Genomic DNA, 19,481 nt, shown 5'->3' with positions numbered 1-19,481 from the left:
AAAAACTATAAATATGTGATATTTTCAAATGTTTTATTGCTGTTTATTATTAAATACAGTCGGAAAATGAAAGAATACCCATGAACGATCACATCAATCACTTATTTTGAATTTGCTGTCTTTTTCTATAAATAACAAACGTTTGTTATAGAAAAAGATAGCAAATACGAAATAAGTGATTGATGTGATCGTTCATGGGTATTCTTTCATTTTTCCGATTGTATATTATTATATATAGCAATAAAACATTTGAAAATATCCCATATTTATATATTTTTTAATATTTTGTTGAGCCCCCCTTAACTTTGATTGCCGCTAGTACCCGTCTGGCACACTTTGAATGCAGTTAAATTCACTTTGCTTCAATTTGTCATTATGATTGTGGTTCCAGTGATATATTAGTTCTTCAATCAAAACAAGTTTGTTTGTGACCTTTTCACTGGACATCTCTGGTTTTAAAAGCTCACAAACATATTCTATTTGATTAAGGTCATGAATTTTATAAAATAGTAAAAAATGTATAAATATATAAATATGTTGGTAGCTCCTAAAAGAGCTACAAATATAAAAACAAAACGTTTTCGCTCTGTAACAAGAGCAACTGAAATTAGACTTGAGAGTTAGGCTGGCAAGGTGTTATATTTTCTCGACTCTGCTTTACGGGATAGAAGCATGGACACTTAACGCATCGACTACTAAAAAGTTGGAAGCATTTGAACTGTGGGTGTATAGAAGAATCCTGAAGATATCATGGACCGAACATATAACAAACAGCGAGGTCATGAGAAGAGTCAACAAAAGACTGGAGGTATTGGAAACCATCAAGACACGAAAGCTGCAGTACCTGGGGAATGTTATGCGTAATGAGAGATACAACATACTTCAGTTGATTATACAGGGGAAAATCAAGGGCTAGAGACGTGTAGGAAGGAGACGAATCTCGTGGTTGCGTAACTTGAGGGAATGGTACGGATGCACATCAACCGAACTATTCAGAGCAGCAGCATCTAAGATCAGAATAGCCATGATGATTGCCAACCTCCGTCGCGGAGATGGCACGTGAAGAAGAAGAAGAAGAACAAGAGCATCATCAGTGTTACAATACAAGAACATGGTGAGCCACCCAAAAATACAACCCAGTTGCTACTGCTTTACAGTTCTCTTCTAGGATTAAGTCTAAAGAAATATTTAGATTCCTGATTGTTTAGTTTAACATAATTTAGTATCAAATTTTATAATGAAATCTAGCAGTTCAGTCACAATTAAACTGACTTGGGGGTTACACGACTCACAGATTGATTTGTATACCATTATCTTTCCTTTCAATTACAGACTACCTGTTAACTGATTAAAATATTTTTTAAACAATTTTTTAGGACGTTTGGGCGTACAGAGCTGTAGGCATACCAATAGTTAGAATATTCACAATTAATCCAAAAGGTGAACTCAAGCACGAGCTGACGCAGACCTTCCAGTCCAGGTGAGCATCTTCTTCTTTTTGAATTGCACAAACTTAACCGGTGGTGGTGCTATATTTGGTGCTTTGGTCATTTTTTTTACATCTTTTATTCAGTTGCTGATTTATTTATTTAATTTTTGCAGTTACTCTGGCCAATCACTGGTGGTCCATGATGTATTTCCCCCTCTTTTAAGCAAAATTCAATACGATTCCGGCGATGATTCTGATTACGTTGACGACTCAGATTCTGAGTCATCATCGTTACACATGACATTGTGATGAATTCATCGCCTTTAGATCTTTATAAATTTTATAGTTTTTCTGGCAGCTCTTAAATAAAAATTATTATCGAAGTATGATAAAGAAACATGTGAAACATTATGTAAAAGTCTCTTGAATTGTTTACTCGAGGTAATAATTTTTATTTAATAAGAAACAAGGCTGTCAATTAAGTATTTTTGTACATATTTGTTATTTATTATTATTATTTATGAAACATGTGTGTTTTGTCTATAGCGCAATGCATGAGAATTGGTTTTTGTAAAGCTTTCATCACCCATTTATTACAAGTAAGATCTACATATATATTTATTCTATTTTTTTCAATGAAAAAGATCCCCCTTGTATATCTTACTTTGACTCATAGTGCTTTTATTATCAAACAAAAAAGATAAAACACACGTGTCTAATTGTTAACAAAAAATAGTACAAAATAGTTTAAATTTCCCGAAAGCTAAGTATGGGGTTTAATCGTTTCGGTTCTTCCGCTCAACCCACCTTCAATCCACGTGGCTTCTTGCATCGATGTTTAGTAGTTCAAAATGGTAAGCAAGCAGTGGTAGAATAAGACATTGTTCATGTTTCTTTTCTTGCCTAAGACTACTGTTTAAACTAATATTTTTTCTTCGTTTCTTTAGATTCATTACTAATGACCGTATCATACATCATACATCGTGATTTAGGCTTAGCGTTTTTCTGGACATCTTCAATATCATCAAAATTACATTTTTTTAAAGAAACAAAATTAGTAGTACATTTAAATCGTTAGTTTTTTATAGAAATTTATATTTAAAATCTATCAAATAACTACACTTGCATGATGATCTCATTTTTTTTTATAAAAGTACAAAAGTTGAATAATTTTAACAGTACACTACTCAAACTTATCTCTATTCTTTCTACTATTTCACTAGAATATCATTATCCGTTCAGTACTATCGGTGGCAACACCAAGACTTCGATGAATAATAACTGCATATGAGATCAATCTTGAAGGGTATATGAAATAGAAGTAGATATTCATCTTTATATACTTTATGCTCTTACAACTGGAATATCATCCATTGAGTACTATATATGTCAACACTAAGACTTCTCTGAAGTATAACTGCAATATGATATGAAATGAATGGATAGGACATTAAAAAATAGATATAGATTTGTTGATGTTAAATCTTTACAATTTTACAGGGTGTTAATGTATCTACGAATTTAATGAAAAAACGTAATTATCTTTTAAACTACGTCGTATAATATTGAAAAAAACGAGAACATCGAGAAGAGTGCAAAAATATAAAAATATGCAGGGTATTCCGTTAAAAAAAAGAAAATTTTGTTCCACCCTGTCAATATGGGAGGTCTTATAAATTTGAAAAAATTTTGAAAGTATAGCTCTATCTAAGGTTCAACTTTTACCTAAATAATTTTGTACTTGTATATCTTACTACAAATGAGGCACACCCTGTATGTAATCACAGATTTCTTTGTAAAACACAGTTTTCCAAAGAATGAAGAAATAATCTGAAGTAAAAAAGCTAAAACTGAGATCATATTATGAAGAATGCCATAAAAAGATAAAGAGGAAGAAGTTATGAAAACAAAAAATAAAAAGAGTAAAAATTGAATGGGGTTCTTTATGATTTTATTCATAACTCAGAAAAACTGACATAATATAATAATATGTGACCGTTAAAAATTAATTTTGAAATATGTGTAAGTACCAGAGGATTATAATCATTTGAATACGAATACGGAATTGACACCAGCCAAACTTCACTTAATATGCCTGTGAAAAAAATCCGTTTACAAAGCAATTACATAATTCAATATCGTTGAAATACACACATTCTAAAAGTTTGGAATACGTACAAATAATATACCTACGCCTATGGTGGTTTCAAAATTGTTGTTGATATTCATTCTAGAGCGTTTTTAAATGAAAATGATAAAAAATTTGAATTTGAATGATGCTTAACTATTCAGAAAAGTTTGTATATAAAAATCAATAAAAAGATGAAATATTCCAATATTCCAAACTTTTGGACATCATGTGTATATTCAAACAGTTGTTGTTTTCAGACCAAATTCCAAACAGCATTTCTATATTGATTAATAATATTTCGTTTAAACATTTACGAACCTTTTTAGTCTAATCTTAATAGTTTAATTTTATTATCAATATAATGCTTTTTATGCTACGCTTTTTTGTAGGCAGTAAGTAAGAAAATATAATACTAAATGTTAAAATTACTTTACTTTCAGTTCACTTCAAAATTTAGTTCACTTTTAGTTCACTTTAAAATTTATAAAATTAATACAATTTTTAACGATAAATTGTAGAGGTAATGTAGAGGTAACATACTTTCAGATTTAATCAAAAATGTGCGCACGGTAATCTTTGTTACTGTTTTACCACACAGTCATTGAAAAATATGCATCAAAATATGTACTTATACCAGAATAAATTAAAAATAAATTAAAATTCTAAATTAAAAAATTATATCAGAATAAAAACGCTATTTAAAAGCTTAATTTCTTTTAATTTAATTAATATCATCGCAAAGTAGTGAATATTCCTTAAGTGTTCTTCATTATAGTTTGAAATTTATAATACACTGCAAATAAGGTCCTGAAAACATTAAAGTTGCCATTACATTTATCTGGCCATAATACTAAATTTACGTGCATAGAAACCAGCCCACTTAAAAATTTGGTCATTTTTGATGTCTCATATTTCCTAAACCTGTTGGTCGATTTAAGTGATTTTTTGAACATGTTATAGCCTGATCCTTTAGCAATACCGCTGTAATAATATTGTTGCTAAACAGGTACATTTTCATTGTATACCGGGTGTACCAATCAAACTGTGTTTTTTACTCAAAGTTCGCATCACCCTGTGGAATATTCTAGCATTAATAAAATACTGAAATTAAAACCCAACTTTAGCCTCAGGTTTTCTTAACATTCTGTTTTTTGATTCATTCGTTTATGTTGGATAATAAAAACGTTAGGTACTTTAACAACTAGACATGTTCTTCATCAATACACGGTGTTTCTAAATAAGTGCGACAAACTTTAAGGGATAATTCTGCCGCTGTGTCTAGGTACACGCTAACGTGTACGCAAATAAAAAAGTTAGGTACACGCTTAAACGTCATCAAGTCAGTAACGTCACTATTTAGCGTGCACTCTGACTGGGTTTTTTGGTACACGCTAATTTGAGCCGCGTGTATGCTGTGGTAAGTATCGCGAGTGTCAGAGTGTACTTAGAATTTGTCTAATTGTTTAACACTTTAATATTGATTAGTAAAGAGTTTTCTTACTTTTATTTGTGTAGTGTTTTTTTTAATTAACTATGGAATGTGGACAATCATTTAGTTCTTTTAATGAGTTTAACAACATTATAAAACAGTATGTAAAAAATAAGAGACAAAAATTCGTGATTAAGGGTAGCAGAAGTATTAAGATAAAATATACAGGGCGATTGATTAATGTGATAAAGCTCAGTAGATCCGCTATAGTAATAGATAGCAATAAAAGTTAGTAACAAAAATTGTAGCAAACTTTGAGCTTCATATTACAAAATTTGTTAGAATGTTACAGGGCGTTCGATAGAATAGTGGCAGACCAAACTTATGTTTTTTAAATTGAACACCCTATATTTTATTTTATGTTCGAAATCTTAACTTCGCCATCCCAAAAATTTAAAATTTATTATGTTATATAAGGCATTTACAAAGTTATAATCAATTTTCTACGAAAATCGTAACAAGTTCAACTCCCTGCATAAATAAAAATAAACACATCATTGGTATAATTAACTTCGTATAAAAATTATTTCAACAGTGTTTTGTACATGTCATGTCAACTAAATATTTATTTTGCCTGCCTGAATATATACTTTTATATATGTACACATTGATTTATTACATATAAGTTTGAAACATCTGAATAGTTCTGCTTCCCTTCCCCTAATAACAAATATTGCGTGTACCAAAATATACAGACACTGCGCACGCTAAATAATGACGTCACTGGCTTGATGAAGTTTAATTCGCGTGTACCTAACTTTTTTATTTGCGTACACGTTAGCGTGTACCTAGACACAGCGTAATTCTGCATGAAAAAGTAATGACAGTTTGCTTTAAAAATGTATGTCCGCAAATGTTTCGTTTCCGAGATACGGGATGTTGAATTTTTTCTTACAAACTGAGAATTTATTTATTACTTTAAAACCAATTGAGATATGCAAATGAAATTTGGTAGGTTTTAAGAGATAGTTATTGCGGATTTTTTGACATAAAATTAAGAATTTTATATTCACCATTAGCGTGCATACGGGTAATATGATCAGTCATATTACACGTATGCGCGCTAATGGTGAATATTAAATTCTTAATTGTATGTAAAAAATGTGCAATACCTACGTCTTAAAACCCACCAAACTTCATTGGCATATCTCACCCGGTTTTAAAGCAATAAACTCACCCGGTTTTAAAGCAATAAAAAAAATTTAACATCCCATACCTCGGAAACGAAATATTTGCGGACATACGTTTATAAAGCCAACTGTCATTATTTTTTCATGCAGAATTATCCCTTAAAGTTTGTCGCACTTATTTAGAAACACCGTGTATTGATGAAGAACATGTCTAGTTGTTAAAGTACCTAACTTTTTTATTATCCAACATAAACGAATAAATCAAAAAACAGAATGTTAAGAAAACCTGAGGCTATAGTTGGGTTTTAATTTCAGGATTTTATAAATGCTAGAATATTCCACAGGGTGATGCGAACTTTGAGAAAAAAACAGAGTTTGATTGGTACACCCGGTATACAATGAAAATTTACCTGTTTAGCAACATTATTATTACAGTGGTATTGCTAAAGTATCAGGCTATAACATGTTCAAAAAATCACTTAAATCGGCCAACAGGTTTAGGAAATATGAAACATCAAAAATGACCAAATTTTTAAGTGGGCCGATTTCTATGCACGTAAATTTAATTAATAAAAAATTAAGGAAATTATTAATATTGACTGGACTATTTTATGCCAGTCGTCGATTGAATAGGATATGCGAAAATGTTACCTACTATACTACGTTCGTTCCCAAGACATGCTCAGACGCCTGATCGGTTGGCGTGTCGTGTCGTCGCAGCTTGTTATTGGTCATTAAGCATTTTCTAACCAATAACAAGGTGCGACGACAGGACACACCCATCGATGACTAGTCTGAAACTGGTGTCTTAGCTTATCTTGAGAACAAACGTAGTGTAAGCGGAAAGCTGAATAAATAAAAGTAAATATAAAAAGGAAGCTGGGAAAATTTTTTTCCTAAAACTATGTGTTTTGAGTCGCTTGTCAAAATATTTTTTTTTACATTTTTCGTAATGTAGAAAATACAATAGCTTCGCTTTTATTGCATTCTATTTTAAAGTTTCGATATAGTGACACATTTAGGGTAAATTGTTCCTTCATTCACAACCGTCACTCCTCATAAGGTTTGATTTCAATAAAATCTGTCAAAATCTGGAAAGAAAATGTCAAAATTAATTGATATATTCGTTAAATAACCCAATGTGGAATCAAAATGAATGGCGTCAATATTAATAATTTGAGATATGCGGATGACACGGTGTTAATTGCGAGAAATTACGAAGAACTTCAACATCTGATTAATAGGATTACCACAACGGGTGATGAATATGAAGTCAAACTAAACACCTCAAAGACCAAGGTGATGGTTGTCAGTAAGACGCCAATACAACCGGAAGTAGTAACAGCTTATGGTGACAATTACAGAGAACTAACAGTATCACCTACCTTGGTTGTAATCTAAATGAGAACTGGGACATGAGCAAAGAAATTGGAATACGTATAGAGAAGGCCAGAGCTGAATTCTTTAAGATAAAGAAACTTTTATGTGGAAACAACATTACTTTGAATCTGAAAATTAGATTAGTGAGATGTTCTCTACTCTTTTGTACGGTGTAGAAGGTTGGACTTTAACAGATACACTTCTCAAGAAATTGGAAGCATTTGAAATCTGGGTGTATCGGAGAATCCTATGAATAAGTTGGGTGGATAGAGTTCGTAACGAAGATGTTTTGCACCGGATAAGAAAAGTCACCGAAGTCGTCAGAACACTTAAAAATCGAAAACTTGAATATTTTGGCCATGTTATGCGACAATCAGAGAGATATAATATACTCCATTGAATAATAAAAGTCAAGGTAGACGGAAGAAGAGGGCCAGGTCGAAGAAGAACGTCATGGCTTAAAAACCTGAGAGAATGGTTTAACAGATCCTCTGCATCCCTTTTCCGAGCTGCCGCCAACAAAATTACTATAGCCAGTTTGATAGCCAACGCTCGATAATCGAGTACGGCACATGGAGAAGAAGAAGTCCAGAATTGACAGGTTGGTTCTGTGTTCTGTCCAGGACAGGCATAGAATTCTTTTGTAGACACATATTTCGAAGGCTTCTATCTTCTATCGATTTTTTTGAGAGTCCATGTTTCAACTGCGTATATAGCAACGGAAAAAATTATTGTTCTGTCCATATTTTAATGAATTTAGCTGTTCCTAGATTTTGCTTTTGCTTTAGCTATTGTAAAAAGGAAATACGTGAATTATTATATTTATTCAAAATTAGAAAAAATTATTTCCGTATAAGAAATCTTACGAACACCACAATTTTGAAATTAGAACACAATTTTGGGATATTCCTTACTTTAAAATAAAAAATGTATCTATTTTAGCCATGCATTTAAGTAACACTTGTTCTTTTTATTTACAGCTACCCCATCATGACCGTCATAGTGGACCAGCTGTTCCCATCTCGTTCCGAAGCCGCCAGTGATTTCTCCCAAAACGTTTATTGGCGAGACCCAATCCCCACTATCGAGGAAGTACCCGAAATCTAAATGTTCAAAACAAAATTACGGCATTATCTGCATTTATATATGTAAACCTCTGTGATTAGCTTCAAACAGTGTGTGCTTTTTATCGATGATTCCATTGACATTTAGTTTTTGTACGGACGCCGACATTAGTAGTGCAGGCATTGTTGTTTTAGTATTTACCTAATTTGTTATAATAAAAGAAAGACATGTTCACATCTGTGTTCATAATGGATTAGACGGTAGACATTTGGCCAAATTACACATATTTGAACATAATTTGTACATGTGATATTAATTGGTAAAGGTCAATCAAAGGCCAATAATAAGACATTAATCTCCATATGTCAGTGGAATATTAGACCATAAGATGAATCATATGAAGAACGCAGGAGCCGCGTTGCAGGCACATAAACAAAGTTTGTCAAAACGCGGGAGCCGCGTTGCCGGCACATAATAGTCTAAGAGCTAGAACCGAAAAATCATCGTCATAAGTAATATGGAGTTTGGCATGTGAAATGTGTCTATTGTATATTGATAATTATGACCCCTTTCAGGCTGACACCTCAGTGGATACAGGAAGTAGTAATAAGGGATGAAAGGGAAAAATTAGTGTAGTCATTAAAGGTTTTCACCTCCTATTTTGTTAAACCTCCATCGATTTGCATGAAAATTGGTAACTAGTTAGAGCATACCTCAAGAAATAAAACTGATTTGGTGCTAACTTGCACTTTTACCCTGGGGGTGGATACCACCCCTTCTCGGGGGTGAAAACTATTTTATTAAAAATAACCCCACAAATCGATAGAGGGACAAAAAGTAAAATTTGTTATATCATGTTATTAAAATAAATCAATACTTTTTGAGTTATTAAAGATAAAAGATTTGTCTGTTTAAGAGCACATGCGTGAAGTTACGGATGATAAAAAGAATATATTAATTAATTGTAGGTTACTAAAATATTATTTTTATATTATTTCGATATTATAAATTTAGCAAAAGTGTATTCGAATATGTCAAAAGTACCCATTATTGGATACCCCCAGTTTCTGAATATATTCAGTTTGTATTGATAGAAAAAATTCAATTAAACATCGAAATAATATAAAAATAATATTTTACTAACATACAATTAATAAATATGTTCTTTTTATCATCCGTAACTTCACGCATGTGCTCTTAAATAGACAAATCTTTGATCTTTAATAACTCAAAAAGTATTGATTTATTTTAATAACATGATATAACACATTTTACTTCAAATTTGTCCCTCTATCGATTTGTGGGGTTATTTTTAATAAAATAGTTTTCACCCCCGAGAAGGGGTGATATCCACCCCCAGGGTAAAAGTGCAAGTTGGCACCAAATCAGTTTTATTTCTTGAGGTATGCTCTAACTAGTCACCAATTTTCATGCAAATCGATGAAGGTTTAACAAAATAGGAGGTGAAAACCTTTAATGACTACACTAACTTTCCCCTTTCATTCCCTATTGCTACTTCCTGTATCCACTGAGGTGTCAGCCTGAAAGGGTCATAATTATCAATATACAATAGACACATTTCACATGCCAAACTACATATTACTTATGACGATGATTTTTCGGCTCTAGCTCTCCGTCTATAAACAAAGTTTGTCAAAACGCGTGAGCTGCGTCGCTGACAGTCAATAGGCTAAGAGACAAATGTTAGGGACACATGATCGGAAGTCATATTTTACTTTATTCAGTAATTACTTATATGCAAATATTTCCTAATTCCCAAATTTCCATCGTCGTAACGTTGTGAACACATCTAGCTTCAGTGTTAGACATAATGTTATCAGATCTAAGTGTTAGCTACAGTAGTTTTTTACCGCAATATGATACGTACTACAGATAGCCAAATATGTTTTGTGTTAGTACTATAACGTAGTTAGTTTTATGAAGAAACTTCAAAAGCAATTCACAATTGTGTCTAAAAAAACGGGTAATTCTTGTTGTTCTTAGGTTTCACCTCAAAAACCCTATGTTAGAAGGTCAGAAGAGTATGAAAAGGTCGTATGTATTTCTTGCCAAAAGTACAAACAATAAAACAAAATTGAATGTGTGAAGTCTTGCTGGAATGAATTCTAAGACTGTTTATATCAGAAGATTTTATTTATGGTTCTAGAATAAATAGCTACTTGTTGTTGGTTTACTTCATTAAAACTTCATGTTGATTATTACATCTTTCTTATGTACCTTGGATGTAGGTATACTCGAAGATGATCGGGTTTTAACAGAATAACAGCGATAATCCTCTGCAAGTACCTGCCTAATACTGCCTTTACGGCTACTGCCCTGAAGAGCGGCAACGTTGTCAAGTAAATTCTCATTTAGTTTGCATGGCCTTATCCTTAGTACACTGCATCACATATTTGAAATACGCTGGTGGTTAAGGAGGCAGATTTGTATGCAGCGTACCCTTTTTGTTTTCTTTAATGTCTTACGAGGAAGAGGGCTTCTAAATGATATATATAATATTACATGCAGCGGGTCTGTGTTTTTTGATGTTGATATCTTCTAGTACGACCTTTTTGTATTTTAAAAACCTTTCGAGACATAGAGATCCCAGTAAATAATCGTAAGTTCTTGCTTAGAGTATAGCACTGATGATGAAACAAAATCACATGACAAATAAAGTATATTGAGTATGTTATCAACTACTGAAATCTGATTTGTTCAAATTTGATTTGACATTTTACTTAGAATAAGCTCTTTATTCATTCTTTTTATAGATCCTTTTGTAAAATTGCTGTTGCTTTTTGATATAAAAAAAAACAGTTGCACTTTTAAAATGAATACAATTTAATACTTGAGAACCCGATACCTCAAAGTAGTGAATTTTGTTTGCTTTTACATACTTGGCAATTGGATAACAAATTATAGTTGCAGAACATTTTTTTAATTTTAAGGAAGTTCCATTATTGTTTTGTTTTTAATTTCGGGAAGCTGTTGACGGAACAAAGTATCACTTTTACTAAAACACACGTAATTTTTGTTCATAAATATTAATTAGTCCTAATCTCAACTATTCTATCTGCCTAAAAACATTGCTTTTAATAAAACAATAATTATAAGTTAAAAAATTCAAATGTATAAACATTTTCAATTTCTTTGCAACACGAAAATGCAGCAGCTGCATAATACTCTGCTTAAATCGAAGAGTGCAGGAAAAGTCTATACCGGTTTCGGAGGTTTTGTCCTCCTCGTCAGTAGTCCCATATTCTCTTCTCTCCGATTTCCCCAGGTATCACTCTTTGGGCCTTTCCGAATTGCAAAGAACGAAATGCCGCAGATGAACTTTCTCCGCGGCATTTCGTGAAGTTCATCCGCGGCATTTCGTTCTTTGCAATTCGGAAAGGCCCACAGTGTGATACCTGGGGAAATCGGAGAGAAGAGGATATGGGACTACTGATGAGGAGGAAAAAACCTCCGAAACCGGCATAGACTCTTCCTGCACTCTCCGATTAAACCAGAGTATTATGCAGCTGCTGCATTTTCGTGTTACAAAGAAATTTAAATAGTTTATACATTCTAATTCATTTACTCTTTTGTTGAGCACTAAGGAATCTTTCTTGTTGGAACTTTTACCACGCTGAGCAGATGGGTTGTGAATTATTTAAAATTCTCTCATCTTAATTTCCTCGGCATCCTGTATGATTTATAATTTTTGAAAATCTCGGGAGGTTGTAACCAAAGAAAGTATTCTACCTGTTGTCAATCTGGTGGTATGGAGACGATATTTATTGTCGTTTTCTGTGCTACTTCGATTGGTAACTTATTTTGTTTTTAAAAAATTCAACGTTTGATAGTGTCATAAGTCTTTCAATTTAAGTAAAACTAACCTTGGAAAAAGTTAAGTTATTGCACACTTTTGACTATTCAATTATAAAGTTCCACCGTTGTTCCAGCATTTTTAACTTTATGTATCATGATTTTACTAACTGTTATGCAATCCATTCAGCAGTTATGCATGTGTATCACAGTGAAGGTAATTTAAGGCGCTCGAAATTAAAAAACTGATGTTTATAAGGTGAGTCAAATACTTTAGGGAGAACTATAGATACTTGGGACTTTCAATCAGGTACATATTATACTAAAAGCTATGATGTTACTGCAACATAAAAATATAAAGTTCATCAAGAACAAACAGTGTTTGTACACTATTTCGCTTTAATTTTTGGAAATATATAAATATTTAAAGCAAAGCAATTTTGGATACGTCAAAATATAGTTAGATAATACTTAGAGGTAGCTTGCCATGAATATCATAATTCCATAGTTAGGGATTTTAAACCACTTTTAAGATATGTAGTTATTGTGTTTATGGATGTGTGAACTCATCTGTCGATTATTGGTAGTATTTTTAATGGGTGTGTTATGGGGACAGTATTCTACAACCAACGGCCAGGATATTTTTTATTTATATATTTTGTCAAATATTTTCCAATATTGGTAGAGAATTATTCCTAAGGACTTGGTAAACTATCGGAATTGTAAAGACTGTATTTGTTTCAATATTTAGATAGAGGAATTTAGTGAGAGAAATATGAATTTATTGGTAGGAGTATTAGTTTAGTAGATGGATGTGTGAAGTTAAATTGAACACAAAGAAAGAAAAATGTATACAGTGAAAATAAAGAAATAAATGGTGTAGGAAGATTAATTGTGACAAGGGACTAAAAAAAGTATATTTAAAGCACTGGTAAAATATTTGCGTGCTCGAGGTAAATTGTGCTAATGTGGAAATGTTTGTCGCATCAATCGGACTCAGGAATTTTCGACGCACAGAACGCACACGCTCCATCGGTTGTCGGTTTTTGAGCGAATATCAAAGGATTGCGTCGCATATGGTTTGCAGTGTGGACGCTTCTTTTGGCACAGTGTGTGTTTTTAAGTTACTCCGCACAGCGAACAATAAACAAATTTTCGATGGTCGAGCAGTTAAATTTGCGTCGCAAATCGTAACTGCTCGATCATCGAAAATTTGTTTATCGTTCTTACACACTACAAACCGTATGCGACGAAAATCCTTTGATCTTCGCTCAAAAACCGACAACCGATGGAGCGTGTGTGTTGTGTGCGTCGAAAATTCTTGCGTCCGAAGTATGTGACGAACACGTCCACCTTAGCACAATTTACCTCGAGCACCCAAATATTTGCCACGAACAGCTGGTTCGTCACAAATTTTTACCAGTGAAGACGCGGCTTTAGACACTAAATCTAGATTGATAAAACTAGAAATCAAAAGTTTTATAAATGAGATTTAAATTAAAGTAAGGGACATTAAACTCATATTAAAATTTTCAGTTTTTACCGTTAACTCGGCAAGCTGGTAGATTTACTGTGAGTAACTTAATGGATTTATGGTTTGAGCCATATTCTACTCAGAAATTTTTCAAACGTAATACCATAAAGTCATCATTTTATAATAACTACCAAAATAAAATGTCCCAAGAAAATAATTTTAGATACTCGTATCGTTATGTTAATATTCTAAAGATCTTTAGGTGCTTTAATGTTAGACAATCACGTTATTTTTTTGTAAATATACCTACTTAAAATAATCTAACATAAAAATTTAAACGTATTTTAAACCCAAAATATTTTTAAAACCAGGTTGAAGCTAAAGAAAATACTAAAGTAAGCGATAGATGAGTACATTATCGGTTTTGTTTAATTTTTTAGGATTGATTATATATTCTGACTTTTTAAAGGCTGTTGGTATTGTGATAAATATTCTACCAATATATTAGTTTAATATTTGTTAGTTCCGTCAATTAAAATTATTTTTTTACGATTATGTTAGTCTAATAAGTATTGTTTAGTTTAAATTATGAATTTTGTGATATAATCTTTGTTTAATCAAATTAAAAAGTTTCCTTAAAAAACTTTAAATTTGTTAAATTCAGTTTACTGCAATAAATTATTTTTCGGAAATATCTGTTGTGGTTTTTATTATACCTACTACTACCCAGTAAAAAGTTTGCAGGTTGATTAAACTGTGATGGAAGAATGAAATGCAGTTTACTGCAATAAATTATTTTTCGGAAATATCTGTTGTGGTTTTTATTATACCTACTACTACCCAGTAAAAAGTTTGCAGGTTGATTAAACTGTGATGGAAGAATGAAATGAAAAGACAATAAACCTTTAACTAGTTTTGATGGGAAGTAAGCCACACTTTTACTAAAAAAATGATTTTATTAACGTATCGTAAATATTAATGAATATTAAACAAAAATATTGTTGCTTAGTAAAAAAATTCTGATAATTTATTTAATCTGACTCATTTATATCGGCAATTCATTGATAATACATTGACAACTAGGACAAGACTAAATGTATCAGCTATAATGGAGTTATTGACATTATCTACTAATAATACCTATTTTAGAAATTCATAATAGGGGGATCAGACGTACCGCAAATATTTTATTGTCCAGATTTAGCCATACGACACACGCTTACTCTAAGGATAAAATTCAGTCATCTCAGATACCTCCGGCATCAAAAAAATTGAGCTCTGGTTGTAAGAAAAAAATAATAAATAATAAAAAAAATACTTATAGACTAAATACAATAGGGGGGTCCATGGACCCGTTGATCCCCCTCTGTATCCGCGCCTGACCTCGTAGATAAGAATTGTTGGATACATTCCTAAATATTATAAACGATCAAGAAGAGTCAATAAAATTTACAATGGAAAAGGAATACAATAATGCCCTACCTTTCCTCGATGTTTTAGTCTCAAAGAAGGATACTGGATATGAGACTCAAGTCTATTTTCAAGTCTAGTTAGACTCAAGTCTAGTTTTTTGCAATACAATATCGAAAACCCCTTTGTTTTTTAATTGCTAATCAAGCGGACGCGACACTAGTATAAGTGAGGACGTTTGAGTTTGCATAAATTCATTATCTCGAGAATGGGCAAAATTGAAGAGAAATTCTCAGATAGGTCTATTGTTATTTTTAAATTAGGACTTTTTGGCATATTATATATATTACTAGTGACGTCATCCATCTGGGCGTGATGACGTAATCGATGATTTTTTTAAATGAGATTAGGGGTTATATGATAGCTCATTTGAAAGGTTATTTAATTCTCTATTCAGTAATATAAACATTAACATAATTATTTATAAGGGGTGTACAAAAAATTTTTTTTATTAAATTAATTTACACAAAAAGAAGAACATTTTTTTTGCACACCCTGTATAAATAATCATGTTAACGTTTATATTACTAAATAAATAATTAAATAACCTTTCAAATGAACTATCACACGACCCCTACTCTCATTTAAAAAAATCATCGATTACGTCATCACTCCCAGATGGATGACGTCACTAGTATTATATATATATATATATGCCAAAAAGTCCTAAATTAAAAATAAAAATCGACCTGTCTGAGGATTTCTCTTCAAATTTGCCCATTCTCGAGATAATGAATTTATGCAAACTCAAACGTCGTCACTTATACTACAGTGTCGCGCCCGCTTGATTAGCAATGAAGAAACAAAGGGGTTTTCGATATTATATTGCAAAAAACTCTTCGGGATTTCATGAATCGATGTTTAAAGAATATCTACCTACCTTGGCAACATTGAAATTTTCAGTTAAATGCCAGATTCAGAGAATAAAAAGGGCCGATTTCGCAATTTTTAAATTTTTAATCGCTTATATGTCAAAAACTATTAACCTAGAGAAAAGTCACTACAGACCTTTTCTGTTTGGAATGATTCAAAAAATCCAAAAAAACTTTGGTGCAAAAAAATAATTTTAGGAAAAAACACTAATCTTTCTCCTCGCCTGGTAAGGGCTTATGCTTTTCAGAATTGCCTGTCATTTTACACATTTCTTCTAAAATGACTTAGTTAAACACATATTTAAATTTATACCTTACAGGAGAAAGTTTATTTTACCCCTAAACTATGCACTTGTAAGTAGATACACGTGCAGTCCTGATGCCTGCCAGATCATGGTCAGGGAGACCGTTAGTCGGAGGGTTCACTAGCTCTAATAGGTGCCGTTTCGTTGGGATGTTACGAAAGTTGGTTTGTTTCTTATGTTTAGTATCCATAATAAACTGTAGTACCTAATGACTCACTCCTTGCATTGGTGGTTGTACTGCCCCAGATGAGATGGTGCGCATTAGCATCACAGCCAATGATTAATTGCAGTCAATTTTCCCTTTCTCACTAGCTGTTTCAAATTCATTGTTGTTGGTTGTTCGGGATCAACATATGGGATGTATGCTGATTCAAGAATTACCTCCTTCATACCTGTTCCTCTATGGTCTTTATTTTTCTATCGTTAAAACTCTGAAAGAAACAGTCATAAACGGCAGAGATGATATAGGTCGTTTGATTATTATGTAGGTCCTTGGGATTTCGGCAGATCGACTATAATATAAGCTCACTTTGACATTATAAACCCAGGGCTCTTTTCATTCCATCAATGCTACATCGAACCTTCTCATATAAGAAGTAAGTTCCGCCAAGGCAATTTTACTATGCTGGAGGTTCACTTGCAGCACTCTGATTGGAGCCATCGAGGCTTCTGATGGTTTTGAAGGATACCTTTACAAGTCTGTGTATGGAAATTATTACGAGGAGGCAAATGCGAGGATTTGCGAGTGCTCTCCGGTCTTCCGATTCTTCAACAACCAGTCTTCGCCGTTTTAAGGTGTTTATTTTGACCCTCTAGACCAGGGGTGGGCAAACTTTTTTTAGTAAGGTTCACAAAATATTTTTGGTCTATTACCGAGGGCCGCAATATTTGTTACCTTAACATGTTCGAACATTTAACTTTTTACTAATTTTGTTTAAGGGGGGGGGGGCATGATTTGAAATCAACATTTCAAGCACCTTTTCTTGAATTTTGTTCGAAATTATGGTAGAATTATTTTATTTTTAAATTAAATATACATATTCAGTACAATTCAAAGATTATTAAAAAAAAAATTCAAGACCAAATATTAAAAAATAAGCTAACGGTGGCAAATTTTTACAGGCAGCTCCAAAAAAATGGATTTTGCAGTAGAACTCGTCAATGGATCACATGAAACCAAAAATTCAAAAATATTTTATTTTTTTATGAGTTTCTCGAGGTAACGCGGTTGAGTTTTTTAGTTTTAACGATTTTTGAGTTTTTGATGTCACTCAAAATACAAGTCAAAATAACGAATTTTTTGTAAAAAAGGGTGAAACTCAACATATTTATTATTGTTAACCAAAACATATCCCGATAGAGTTATCTCACGACATGTTTAAAGAAAATCTATGAAAAATAAATTTCAGGTGGATCTGTCAAGTAGGTAGTTTTTGAGTGACAATGTCCACCGCCTTTAAAAAAATCAATTTTGAGAAAAACTCGTTTGGTTTGACACCTTTTATTTCAATTTGTTTTTTGTCTGTCAAATCGTAAAGTGATGCACGCCGGAATATGTTTTTGAATCGCAGAGTAATTTACAAAAGAGACGGGAACGGCTATTGAACGTTTCTCACTACGCTCAAGCTACTGCAAATCGAGTCGAAGGTAGGGATATTAAACATGCTTTACTTCCGGTAATTTTACTTAGGTCAAGCTGAAAATTTTAGAGAGTATTCTTGAAGTTTATTTATTTATTTATTTATTTATTTATTTATTTATTTATTTATTTATTTATTTATTTATTTATTTATTTATTTATTTATTTATTTATTTATTTATTTATTTATTTATTTATTTATTTATCTACTTTAATTTAAAATTATAAAAAAATAAAAAATTTCAAATTTTTCAAACCGTACCCCTTCCCCCTAAACAGCATTCGCACTTAATTAAGCATGGTATTTCCCTCAAATATATGTGTATCTATATATTTATTTATTTTTATATTATCTATGAACCTATTTCTTTTTTCCCTAATATTGTTGTGAAGCTATTTCAGAAATATATTATATGAAATATAATTATGAAATTAAATTTATTTGACGTTTAGATTTCCACTTCGGTAATCGTTATCAAAATATAAAATATTAATGAATTAAGCATTTCTTTAATTAGTTTAATTCATTAATGTTTTGTATTTTGATAACGATTTCCGAAGTGGAACTGGAAACGTCAAATAAATTTAATTTTAAACTTAAATTGCTTAAATAGATGCAAATACGCATCATACGTAATATGCAACACGCGTCATTTAAATCAAAATAAACAAAGTTATAAATTTGAAAAATCTTAGATTCCCTTCATTGTTTTTGTTTTCTTTGAAAGAATTAAATAATATAAAAATATGCACGATGATTTAATCCTATTGAACGACAATCCCTAACAATATTAGTTATAATTGAAATGACGTTGCCGTTGACTACTTGCAAAACATTTTTGCACAATACCTGCTCATGGATTAAGCAGTGAAAAATAATAACTGATGTTATGAAAATTGTTTATGGGCGTAATCTTTAAGTTTTCTCAAAATTATAATATTTGCTCCTCTTAAATATGGTGCTCCGTCAGTTGTTACAGTTGAAAAATTTTCCAAACAGTTCCAGACTACTTCAAAAATATCGATTCCATTTGTTGAAATTTCGTGGATTTCATTCAGGCAGCCGACAAAACTCTGCCGGAAACCCAAATAATTGTCCGCGTTATGTTGAAAATTTGCGGAAAAATCACCCGCTGCGAAAGTGTTAATTATATTAGCTGTGTGAATAGCTGCATTATCTATATTTATTTATTAATATTAGCAATAATTGAAAAAAAACTTTAAATGAAAATAATTCACTTTTTTCCGCGGGCAGCAAAAAAATGTATAAAGGGCCGCATGCGG

At 31.9% G+C, this 19,481-nt stretch overlaps 1 protein-coding gene across 3 annotated transcripts in view; it reads left to right on the top strand.

The window, feature by feature from the left end:
* Positions 1–14,605, top strand: part of LOC114331495 (phosphatidate phosphatase LPIN3) — a 195,000-nt gene extending 180,395 nt beyond the window's left edge. For 2 of the 3 annotated variants that reach the window (XR_007696388.1, XR_007696387.1), the window contains exons 15-17: positions 1,377–1,480; positions 1,603–2,283; positions 8,540–14,605. Coding sequence is in view for 1 of the 3 variants with exons in the window: in XM_050643655.1 (XP_050499612.1) it covers positions 1,377–1,480; positions 8,540–8,666 (231 nt within the window). In the remaining 2 variants the exon portion in view is untranslated. The remainder of the gene's footprint in view (positions 1–1,376; positions 1,481–1,602; positions 2,284–8,539) is intronic. The other variant, XM_050643655.1, reaches the window with a different exon arrangement.
* Positions 14,606–19,481: the final 4,876 nt, after the last annotated feature.

This window comes from Diabrotica virgifera, chromosome 2, assembly GCF_917563875.1.
Source record: "Diabrotica virgifera virgifera chromosome 2, PGI_DIABVI_V3a".
Taxonomy (NCBI): Eukaryota; Metazoa; Arthropoda; class Insecta; order Coleoptera; family Chrysomelidae; genus Diabrotica; species Diabrotica virgifera.
Note: the sequence above shows the minus strand (reverse complement) of the source record. Positions and strands in the feature narration are given on the sequence as shown.